Here is a 13,152-nt window from a genome sequence, read left to right as displayed (position 1 = left end):
TTTGTTTCACTTCAAAGTTTTTATGGTATTTATACTCCATTTGCGTACAGTAGTTTTTTAAAGATATTTGTCAATTTGTTATAACATAAGGAGTCTTTACTTTATGGGTCTGTGGTCAATTGCTCATAATATGCAGAGTCGTTTAGTTGTATTTAAATCTCTGTTTATAATGTGAAGAGTCCATGATAACTACCGATCCGCTTTATCGGCCTTTTTTATAATGATGTCATTTGGTAATTCCTCGATAGCCTTTCTCTCGTTTCTAGAAATATAAGATTTCAACTTCTCTTTGTTGGTTAAATTCTTTGGGTAGTTGTTTAGATTATCAATATCTTTTTTTCTAATGAAGAATTCCTGTTTTCCGGTGGTGTAAAATCGGTTTTGTTTCTTACTATGGATATATCATAATCATCCTTCTCATTTAAATATTCTGAGTCTTATAGTGAAGTTTTCAATATCAGTATTAATTTCTTCCACATTTCTCTTAGGTGTTGGTGTTAATTTAAACCCTTTACTTAGAATTGCAATTTTCGATTACGTTAGAGGTTTTGATGAAAGATTTATTACCTTGATACCATGTTTCATACTTTTTCCGTTTAAATTTACCGCAACTGTTGTCCCCGCCGGTCCCTGTACAAAAAGAATCACTGCGATTCCTCCCTCCTTCATAATAAGTTGTTTTTGTTCAAGCTATCGAATCCTGGAACTGGTTTTGTCTCGGATAAAATCGATTCTGAACGTTGGGATCTACATTTGATCTTTTCCATGGCTTTCTAAAATTATTCCGATGCGCTATCTCTTGATTATTGTTAAATCGGTTGTTTCTCATGTTGCTAAATCTGTTGTTAGGCTGCTTATTATAATTTCTCTGTTGTTTGTACTGTTTCCCAATATATGTTGTCACTGCTGTTTGAATGTTCTTTTGTGGTATGTAGTTAGAGGTTCGTTGTGTATTGTACTTAGAGGTTTTGACTGCAGTTGCGTATGATCTTTGGTTAGACCGATTAATTTCATTTTACTAGAAGGGCATCTCTCTTTGTTGTGTACTATTAGAATTAGATGCAACAACGACATTACCGTCCTTAATGAAGGGATTTTTGCTCTGGTAGATTTCTTTAAACTTGGTTTTGTATTGAAACTTACTTGATTTCTCCTACCGGCGTCTCTTAGACATATTTTCTTTGTAATCACAGGCTTCTTTCTCTTCTGACACTTGCCTCTACAAGCAACGCTGTATATATTGTCTAGACTGAAAATACACATTGTCCTATCAAAGGTTTAACGACTTGTTTCCTTTAAAACTTAAAAAGTTTTGTATAAAAGGTGTTTCCCTTCGTTTACAAGCATAAGTTATGAATGGAAGCTGTCCCCCCCCCCCCCCCCCTCCCCCCCCACTACACACACACCACTTGTTTAGACACAGCAATAGATTATAAAATAATATTTCAAACGTAAAACAAGACATCGAGTTCAGAAATTGATTTCAAAACCTTTCAAATTAGATTGTTTCTTGTTTTTTTATTTTACCAATTTATTGTGTAAAAGTTAATGTTTATAGAGATTCAAAAATGAAGCAACTGCCTCAGAAAGGTGTATAGTAAGTACTTGTCAGATCAATAATGCATATGTTAGTGTACTGTGCGTAAAGGAAAAATGCTAACTGTTCTATCATATTAATATGAGTTGGTTTATAAAACTAAGAAAAGAACTGTTAAATAATTTTGCAACACAAATGTTTTACTGATATATGATACTGACAAAAATAATATACAAATGCAATTTCTATTCGAAATACGTGTGTAAAAGGAACATAATTTAAGGAACTACCCATATGGATATCTAAATCACATAATTTGTACAACAGCATTTGAATGAACTTAATTTGTGTTATTGGTCATTTATTGTTCTGTGCATAATCAGTCCTTAATTTGTGCTACTTACATACCCATTAATTTGTAAACACCATACCCATCTGTTGTTATATGCATTGTTAAAGTTCTAAAATTACTATTCGTAGACCTGAAAATATTTCTTCTCATCATAAAACAATGGTAGTTATACGGGAAGCTTTTGTTGATACCATACTACAGTATATGTGCTAGCAATGTGCCATTTACAATGGAAAACAAAAAAGTCATATACTTAGCTTCTGCTAACAGGTCACCATATCAGATGTAGACTCACCATCACAGAAGGAGCGTGTTGAAATTAAGCTTTGTCTTATATGCCCAAAAAATTAACAAACATCCTCTGCAATGTCTTGTGTTATTAGATGGGGCTTCAAATTTGAACAGACTGAAAACAGGTTATTCTAAAGCGTTCACGGAGTATACACCATAGGTACTTCAACCAAATGTAATGGTTCTTCCAAGAATTCTCAGCAGGTGAAAAATCGTTTCGGACAACTACTTGCAGTATATTTCTAAAGCTAGATGTGACCAGAGCCCATTCTTCCACTGTGAAAATGGAAAATAAGCTGCAATTCCCTTGAAAACAACATGGGGACTATGGCATATGGTATCTGTGACTGTAACTGTTATTCAAGTAGTTAAATGGCTTGTTATCCTTTTTAATATGTGCCGCAGAATCATTTTATAAATGTTTTAACTATGATGCAATGTTTCACAAATTTTATACAATATGCTCAACTGGTGCACGATATGCCATGGAAAAGGTGAATTTTAGAGGACATCTTGAATTATGTTGGCCATATTGAATTTATTTACCCAAATGTCAGTGTTAAGGTGTCCACAGACGGTAGGTTCTAGTTGTACAACACCAGTTATCTCAAAGATGTACAATTTTAAAATTGTACAATTTTTACTTACACTCAGACAGTATTCCACCCCCAATATTTACCTAGTGTATGAGGTACTGTAAAGAATGTAATCATTAATAACAAAAAATAATATTCACCTGTTTATTGATTTTCAAAACTTTCCTTCAAAACTTCTAAACTCCCAAGTCTATATAGTTTTGCTTAGGCGTAAAAAATTGTTTGTTTCCGGTATCCCGACCAACCCTATTTGTTTGGCCCGACACTAAATGTTTTTATGGCCTTGGACTATTTTTATCAACTTTTAAACAAAACGTTGCAAAACTGTCCTTTTTATGCTTTAAACATGGTCAGTGATGTTAGAAATCAACTCACTGATGCTCTAAAGGCATACACCCTTTATTTGCATTCTTGTTTTGACAAAAGAAATCCAAAAACTCTCACCTAATATTTTTTTTTTTAAAATCCGACCTACCTACCCTAATTTGTTTCAGCATGTTACCGGAAACAAAAAGATTTTTAGGCCTTAGAATAATTCGAATTTTCTATGTCCTACGAATCCGACTGCGCATGATGCAAATCAATTAACTATTCAATGTCATCCTTTTCTTCCATTACGCATTGGAAGCCGTTTTGTTTTCAGATTTTTGTTATTTTTGGGCAATTATTTCTTGAATTGTATTCAATTGCCTCATTATCAACTAATAATTTACCAACGTGTTGCTTGTCAACGTTGGTGGTACGTAAGGCAAAACGTACGAAATAGAACATGTCCTAAATCTGTAAGTCAAGACTTACGATTTACGAAATCAAGGAATAGCATCGTACACATGATAATATTTGGCTGTACATCTTACATTTAATTGGTGTTGTACAACTAAATCCTACCGTCTGTTGAGGCCTTTACAATCGTTTAACGAGCGTACTTTCAGACATATGTATAGAGTATTTCTTAAGTTGTAAAGGTAATGAAATTATGTGATACAGGCGACATTGTTTCATATCCAAAGTAGCGTGTGATTGTTCTTCCTTATATTTACTAGATACACTGACACGGGGCGATAATGTTTTAATGATTAAGACTAAAGTTTGACACTGTACATAACACGTTTGGCTCTCATCTGTCTCTTACTCTGCTGAATCTGTTTTATCTCTCTTATCAATGTATAATTATAATATACATTATATATGCGATATATGACCATTTTGTGTCAATTCGCCGTAAAACCCAACTCACTCACTCACTATATATTATATATATTTAAGAGCAGTTATTCTGAAAACAAGCAAACTGGTTTAAAGATCCCGTCTAACCACCAAGTTTATTTTACTATGAATTTATTTCGAAGGTTAAAGTTTAGTGCACAACCGGCTGGTTTTTGCCACAATTTAGATATGGTTATAGAATGTTAGATCGTTGATACAGTGTACCGAATGAACAATGTCTCCCATTTTTGTGCCTTGCTTTTTTTCAGGTTATTGAATGGATACGACCATCGATTTTTGCTTGGCTACACGATACACGATTCATGATTCAGGCAGTGTTTGATTGGTCACACTATTAAACGGTTCACACTGGCTTGCACAGAAGTAATATTTTCGTTTCTGCGTGAAACGTGTAAACACGAGTCGCTCGCAAGTTAAACGGTTAAAAACGCATGAACGGGGAACAAACAATCAGGCGCCACTGTATAATTAGTTGTCATAAAGTTGCCATTATTACGTTCTTTTTTATAAATATTATATTTATTATTAATTTCATTCGGGTTCGAGGCATTTCACTATGAAAGTTTAACAACGATTTCCGGAAGTCACCCTTATTTATTTACTGAAGCAGTAAAACAATCCATGAGCATAATCCATGACTTAGAAACTAAAGAAAAAAATAAGTTATCAGTCCCGAAATAAACAAAAAAAAAACTGATAAAAGCTTGTTACTACGGCATACACATTGCTATTTATTATCTATTTTGCGATCGTATTTTTCTCGGGATTGAAAAATTATAAATATATCATAATTGTTTTCCGACATTTACAATGTATTTAAAAAGATGAGAAAAATATGAGAACAAATATTTGAAAATACCCGGTTTTAAAGATAAAATATAGGGTCCTCTTTGTAAATACAGTTTTCAGTATTCGTATTAATTACCGGACCTCTAGCCAGCCCGAGTAGGGATTGTCCAGAGGTCCGCGTAAGCGGGCCCCTAGCAACTGCCTAATACATAATAGGTACGTGCTTACTGTTTTCTTACAGAAATTATAAACCTCTATCAAAATTGAAGGGTAAGAGGGTGCATGAATATGATAAAAACATTATTCGACAAAAAGGATTAAGACCAATAGGTCTATAAATAGTTCTAGTATATGGAGAGCTAAAATAATTCAGATTCAGAGATGTTATAATTATCCTGTTGTGGTTCTCTGTGCTGAAACGAACCCCGTATTGAAACCTAACCAGAAATCGTATCAGAAGTCTCTCACGCTATAATTTCATCACATCAATTGCCACAGACTAACCTTAAAACCAGTTTATCTTTAATCCAGTTTTCTTTTGATTTGGCGTAAAATGAACCATGTAATATCATTTGAAAAACGTTATACCTAATAGTTTCAAATGGGTACCGCTGTCTGCAATTCTTTGCCCACTATTGTCAAGTGCTCGAGGCACACTTCATTTTGAAAACAAAGCTAGCGGTAAGGAATTTTTTGTTTTTGGTGAATTTAAACCTTCTATGGTATGATTTTTTTGAGTTTTGTTTTTCATTTTTAAGTTAATTAAGTTCATTAAACATAAAAATAAATGATCCCGAAATAACAAAATAGTCATGTGGTACAAACTTCTTCTGACCTCTTCAGTTTCTTGCGAGACTCGTTGCTCAGGCGTTGCGGTTCGACCTGGTTATGTAAACAAATGGGGTTTAGTCATGACCTAATGGAAGCGACCATCAAAATATAAAAAATAGCGTCAGTTAAGATATGGTAGCCAGAACTAGTATATGGGATCCTTACTATCAGAAGGATATAGATGAACTAGACAATTTAAAAGACAAATATTTGCAACCAATTATTATAGTAAGACCCTGGACACCATCTCAAGTACTAGTATTAAGAAAAGGACTTGAAAAAAAAATCGAATACATTGCAAATTCAAAGACAGTATAGTAGACTAATTCTATTTCACACATTGGTTTATTATCATGTAAATGTTGATCCAAAGCAATATATCACACGTTACACAAGACAGTCCAGACACTACAATCAGTACAATTTTTTTTTGCTTTTTTTCAGCCCTACTAACGTTTTCCTTTATGCACAACAGTTTAGGAGTATATATAATTCGCAGTTAATGGAATTAAGGTTTAAGAGTGAGGTTGGGTGCGCACCATAAACCGGTTTAAGCTCCCCAGTGGTGTTTTTGCCACAGACCGTTCCAAGGCGGTGCCCCACTGTGTTCTTTTGTTTGTTCGTTTTGTCCTCTTGTGTAGGCTTTGTGTGTGTGCGCGTGTATGTGTGTGTGTTCCTTTGTTTGTTCGTTTTGTCCTCGTGTGTTGGCTTTGTGTGTGTGCACGTGTATGTGTGTGTGTTTGTGGTGTGCACGTCTGCGTGCTGTAGGTTTCGTTTCGGGGAGGCTGCGATTTTGGTACGTGGCATTCCCTGTTTGATATTTGTCTTTGTTTTTAAGGTGTTAAGTTTTTGCACCTTTTTTATCACAACAGTCTGTTAGGAAGCACTAGATGGATTGAGCAGCCTAGGAAACCTAACAGTCTTTTACTCCCTCTAACCCCAATGCATGGCCATAATGTATCAGTAGTGAACGTTTGCCATTACTATAAAAGAAAGAAGAAATGGGAATTTCAATCACCCTCACCTTTAATGTAAACAAATAGGGCGACACTCATGATATTTTTGAGAAATACACTCGTGATATTTTTGTGAAAAATTCATGTTTTTAACGAAAATGTTTGGCGGTAAAACTTTGCATTTAGGTCAGAGACCACCAATTCAAAAAAGTACAGGGAACTTACTGGGAATGAGGTAAGTGTATACCTGGGAATAAGGTAACGTCTGTGCGTTCTGATTGGTCAGTCATGTAAACAAACCCAGGAAGTGATTATTTTTTCAAAATTGATATTTTTTCACTGCATTTACAGTATTTTATTATATATTTTGACAAAATTTGCTACATTTTATGTGTATTGAAAAAAAGTTTTATCAAACGAATTTCTCCCGCCATGTCAATGATGTAAACAGGGGGTCATCTCATTCACACGAAAATTACTTAAATAAAGTATCACTATTCATATGTTTTTCGTCCGATATTTTGGTAGAACTAGGATAGTTCTTGAAAAACTTGTAATTAGATATACATGTTTCGATGTATGGAAGGCCGTACACGCCACAATGTTACAATGTGAGTCTATGGGAAAACAATTGGTGGTCTCTAACCTATAATAGAGCTAAAACATGACTTTCGTCGGAAGCCATCACAGGTAATGTAAATGGCCACAAATCTGTTATAAATGATGTAGAAAGACGTTTTCGTGCAAAAATAAGCGTGAAATTTGATTTTTGTTAAATTTTGGCCTCTTTTTTTAACAGGTGTGCCCTTTTTTATCTGAGCTTTTGGGCGAAAAAGGATCATTTTTATCTCTGTAATGTTAGAGAATGATCAAAATTATTAGACCTTATTTCTATTTTTTACGGAATGAATCGTATTTCAGCTTCCAAGTCAAATCAACTGCAGATAAGTGAAATTTTCACGAAAAATTGCAATCTGACGACGACAGGGACCGAGTCTGGGCATATAAATCGACAGGGGGTGACCTCAGTAAACTGTCCATATCTTTCTTAAAACTGAACATTTCTTGATGAAACTTTGTAAGACATCTGGCATTGGATCGTGTTTTACAATATCACTGTAAAATTGGAAAATGTGATACGAAATATTCATCTATAGGTCAGAGACCACCAATTCAAAAAGTACAGGGAACTTACTGGGAATGAGGTAAGTGTATACCTGGGAATAAGGTAACGTCTGTGCGTTCTGATTGGTCAGTCATGTAAACAAACCCAGGAAGTGATTATTTTTTCAAAATTGATATTTTTTCACTGCATTTACAGTATTTTATTATACATTTTGACAAAATTTGCTACATTTCATGTGTATTAGAAAAAGTTTTATCAAACGAATTTCTCCCGCCATGTCAATGATGTAAACAGGGGGTCATCTCATTCACACGAAAATTACTTAAATAAAGTATCACTATTCAAATGTTTTTCGTCCGATATTTTGGTAGAACTAGGATAGTTCTTGAAAAACTTGTAATTAGATATACATGTTTCGATGTATGGAAGGCCGTACACGCCACAATGTTACAATGTGAGTCTATGGGAAAACAATTGGTGGTCTCTAACCTTTATTTGGTATTAAGGAGGTAGGTTACCTTAATATTTGTATGTGCGCATGTCCAACGTGACGATTTACGACGACGTTTACGACAAACTAAATGTGTTAATATATCCATTCCTCTAAAAACAAATCATGAACCTGTATCCGATCTGATGCCTAATAGTTTAATAATGCATAAATAATAAATAAACTGCCACAGAAACGCTTCAAAACACTGTTGCCTTAAAATGACGTCATTGACGTCATGACGTTACGTGTCAGTTACCGCGCAAAATTAATAGACTTTATTTTGAAAGTTCGTAATTCTGTGCATTTTCTTTATTTAAACAATTTTTTAAACAGCCATTATTTGCTGAAATATTTTTATGAGTCTTTCGCTCTGAATAATTATCAATATTTTGCTTCTTTTATGTAGTTATATTAGAATGTTTTGCGGAATGTAGGAAAATGGATGATGGTAATTGATGTTATTGGGAATATAGTTGGGTGAAAGGTTACTTTTTACGGCCATATTTGAATACAAAATGGGCGGTTTGATTTGTAATACCATTGTTTTTTTAATTTCCGTTAATAATATGTTACTTATATACTAAAACTAAGCTCTAAAATTGTTCAAATTTAGTAGAAAATTGTAGTTTCTTGAATTAAATTGATGTTACCATGGAAAAGAAGCCCGTTACCTATACACCTAAATGTAAAATTCAAAAGCGTCGACACTGGTCTATTTAAGAAACACAACTTCAGCTTTTTATTTGCATTTCTACAATATCTGTGAGAATATTAGCATCATGCATAACGATTTTTCCATAAATATGTCAGGCGAGGGGTACTGCTGTAAGTATTTTAAGCTGTGAAATGTGTTTAAATAAATGCAAATAACATGAAAATAAGAATTAAGTTAGAAATAAGATGTCTTAAAGCTACATTAACAGGAAAGATAATTTCATTTAATATTTATTTAAGAAATTACGATAAAAAGCAAGATGTAAGCTATTTTAAACATCTCTGTTGCCATGTTTACTTTAAACTTTATTAGACTTTATTGTCTTGTGTTATTAACAGATCAATAATACTTTATTTATTTATTTTGCTGGGTCTAACGTCGGATTGAGACAATGTTAGGTCATATGGCGACCTAAGAACAATTTTGAGAATGTGAAGAGCTCGATGTTTTCCGAACAAATGCAGTTATCATATTGAAATAAATATTGCTTTCTCTAAAGACCAAATAAAATTCCCCCAAGAGTTTCACTTGAAATTAGAACCAAATTTGTTTATAACGTTTAGTTACATTTTCAGATAATGCACAAATTGTTTAATGAAACTGGGCAAAGGCTTTCAGCGAAACAACGCGCAAACCTTGTAAGTGAAAGATGCCACACATTTCTGAAGGAAAACAATTTACGACTCAAAACCAATACAGAATTGAGCTATAACACAGAATTTGGGAGAAGTCGTAGTTATAACTTAACTCTTTGCTACAATTTCAAAGTGGCTTCGACGAATACAAACCGCGTGCTTTACGTTCTTGACCACAACTATACTGGTGATATCAATAATCTCACAGCACATATGGTAGATAGATACAGTAAGAAATGCATGACTAATTTCCAGCAAATTATGTGTGAGAAACATCGTATCAGTGTAATGATGGTCAGAGAACCACTAGAAAGGCTACTATCTGCTTATAGAGATAGACGACCTTTGATGTTCTTTAAAGACCGCTCAATTTCATTTAAGAAATATTTACAACTTACATTAGACGAACAAATGATAAACATGAACAGACATATTTATCCGTATTTTGAAAAATGTCGGCCGTGTGAAATGGAGTATGACTTTATTGGTCTCGCAAACCATTTTAACGATGACATTAGAGAGGTATTGCAACATATCGGTGCTAGTGGAAAAGTGGATATACCAAAAAGAAATGAAACAGGTTACACTCTTGAATCAAGTGATAAGCTGTTAAAACTGTATTTCAACGAAGTTCCAAATGGCATAATACATAAATTGTGGGAAAAATATTACAAAGACTATTATATATTTGGCTTCCCTTATCCATCTCACATGATGAACTGATAAAGGTAAAAAGTGTGTTTAATGTTGTTGTTTTTTTTCTTTCAAGTTCCAAACTTTGCAGAAATATTTCGTAACAGAAGTTGAGATGTTATTTGGCCTATGTCTAGACTTCTTTATAATAGATTTAAGGTGATATTCTCATGTACTTTAGCCATTTCGAGAGAAAATCTAAAATATAACTAAATCAGAACTTAATAGATAATTTGATGCTTTTACATTTTTAAAATTAACATATACGTATTAGCACAAATTTATGTTAGCACTTTTAATATCTTAAAAGTTGACAAGTTCATATAAGCATTTATATGACTGACAAATTCTTAAATGTACAGTATCACTAAGAAGTAAATTTAGGGAACAAAATAATATTTATTGTGCATCAAACTTATTTACCAGTTAACAATTGAAAAACATATAATTTAACCAATGTATTCAAGAGAAAGCATTATTTCATCGTTTTACGATGTAAATTAATCACTTTTTAAAGTTTTATTCTGCCAATTTCAACATTCGTAGTATACACATTAATGTATAAGAACATACATTATGGCTATATATGACATATGTGTGTTCAAATGGACAAGTAGATGTCAAGGATTTGTGTCTAGATTAGTACAGAGCATATTATTTTCTAAAATAGCGTGAGCACTGTTCAGAAATCCGTGAAAGAACATACAACATCCATTTAACCACTTTCATTTAAATCAATGTAAATAAAATTTTAATTAAACAGAAAAAAAATCTATGTAATCCATAGAAACCAAAATTACCGGCTCAATATATTAAATTATGAGTATGGCAACTTTTTGTCAACGACAAAAATAGGCAAGGACCTGAAACGTTGATAATCTGTTGTACTGTATTGTACTGCTTTCTCACATCAGTACAATCTAACTAAAGTGCTTGATCTTCTAAACGAAGATCTGAGATTGACCCATTCACATTCGTCTTCTGTATATTTTGGATTTCCAATATTGCTATTTTTATTTTTGCCAATCTATTTTTATATGAACCAATCAGACGACTTGTTCGAATGTCAAAGAGTAAGAAAAATGTGCAGTCAATTCAGGGCTCGAACCCAGGAACCCCCGTTTACAGAGCTAGTAGCTTACCGACTGAGCTAACCGGCTATCTGACAAATTACGACATAAGAATTGTAAATATCAAAAATCAAGGCTAGCTATAGATTTGCAAAGTTAAGCTCTGATTGGCTAGCGAAAGGGTCGTTAGGACGAGGCTATCAATAGCTCGTTCTCAGATCCTAAGCGTAGCGTAATAGGAGATGAACTTTAGTCAGATTGATATCAGTACTGCTTCTAGTTAAGTTCTGAATCCATTAAAATGACAAGTGATTTTAAGATAACAATATACTTACATCATTTTCGTCATCTTAGCCAACGCAAAAAGTAAACTACTAGACTTCCACATAAAAATAACGTGTAAACGGTTGTTCATCTTGATGTTTGAGCGACATATGCAGTTAAGGACATGTATAAACTTTTATGTCTTAATGTTTCGTCACATCCGCATATGAATGGAATTTACTTTTTGACGCATACTGCATAATCAGAAGCTTGTAAGCTGATTGGTCAAAGTTATTGTTAAGCAGCCAAATAAACAGATACGTTTGTTAATTAGAACTGTCATGTGTATGTGTGTTTGTTTCCCTGAAACCAAAAGATTACATTTTTTTAGAAACGTATTGTTTATTTTTCCTTTGTAAACACTCTTTAATTCAAGCAATCATTCATTGTCACCACAAGGGACGAAAATACGGGAATAACTGCAGTTTGATATCAACCCATTTGTGCGCCAACATTAAATCGCCCCTTTTGGTTGTACGCACGTATTGAGTGAACAATATACTGACTAAATGTTAGGGTTATGTTTTATGTAGGTTTAATAGTGTCCATTCAATACGTGCGTACACTCAATGTGGGACAATCAATGTCGACCTACCCATGCGTGGTGTATTAATTTCGAAGGCCATCAATTGTGGTAGATGTATTTTGGTGTTATGTCTTGAACACGCATGCTAGGTTATGATCACATTGTGAGTATTTTATATTTGCAGATGTCCCTGGTATTTTTATTTTTCGTACCGGATGTTTTAATTATAAATACACCTTTGAGTTGCCACAACTGTCCTGCTCGATTGAGAAACTGTGTCTAATGTGCATAATAACTGAAAAAAATGGATTCGTCATTTGTAGACAATAAACTGCTCTCAAACCAATTAATAAAATACTTCATAAATTACGCATATGTTATTACAAATTTTGTTTTCTAAATAGCAATAATCACTACACATTTATTTTTTCTCCTGGATGTTTTTATTTGAGGTAAGAAGTTCAAATCATTTGAAATGGGAACTCTTGCAATTTCCTTGCATTACCATTGCGTTTTTATTTCTTATAGCATCATATAATTTTGATAAATATTTTTATATGATCACAAACATCTTGAAATAAGTAGTTTTTCAAGTAAATTCCGAAATGTGTTCTGATATAAACTTGCAGATTTTGGTAAAAAATGGTCGATTTGTGCATGCTATCTAAGAGCATAAACTCATCGTAAGCACAAAACTTTCTCATGATATAATGTCTCGGAGCCATTGTATTTACACTAAAAATTCGATATAATTTGATATCGGAAAAAAGAAAGTGCATGTTGAATAGGTGGTGGTTACTTTAAGACTGGTTTAAACATTGAACAGTATGAATTAGCAACTTTATTATTATTGGATCAAGCTAAATAGTCGCAAGCACATGTTATTAAAACATTTGCCACCGGGTTAATTGTTTGCAGATTTTGCCAATGGGGTGGTAAAATAATTAATGCTCTCGGCGTGTTTCACTGGATAAATAAGGGGATTATAGAC

The 13,152-nt window shown here is 33.4% G+C and overlaps 1 protein-coding gene across 1 annotated transcript in view; it reads left to right on the top strand.

The window, feature by feature from the left end:
- Nucleotides 1–10,877, top strand: part of LOC123545014 (carbohydrate sulfotransferase 11-like) — a 41,551-nt gene extending 30,674 nt beyond the window's left edge. Inside the window, exon 2 of the mRNA XM_045331230.2 lies at nucleotides 9,489–10,877. Coding sequence (XP_045187165.1) covers nucleotides 9,489–10,271 — 783 coding nt within the window. The 3' untranslated portion in view covers nucleotides 10,272–10,877. The remainder of the gene's footprint in view (nucleotides 1–9,488) is intronic.
- Nucleotides 10,878–13,152: the final 2,275 nt, after the last annotated feature.

The sequence above is a fragment of the Mercenaria mercenaria genome, chromosome 15, assembly GCF_021730395.1.
Source record: "Mercenaria mercenaria strain notata chromosome 15, MADL_Memer_1, whole genome shotgun sequence".
Classification (NCBI taxonomy): Eukaryota; Metazoa; Mollusca; class Bivalvia; order Venerida; family Veneridae; genus Mercenaria; species Mercenaria mercenaria.
The sequence above is the reverse complement of the archived record's forward strand: the minus strand, read 5'-3'. Positions and strand labels throughout refer to the sequence as shown.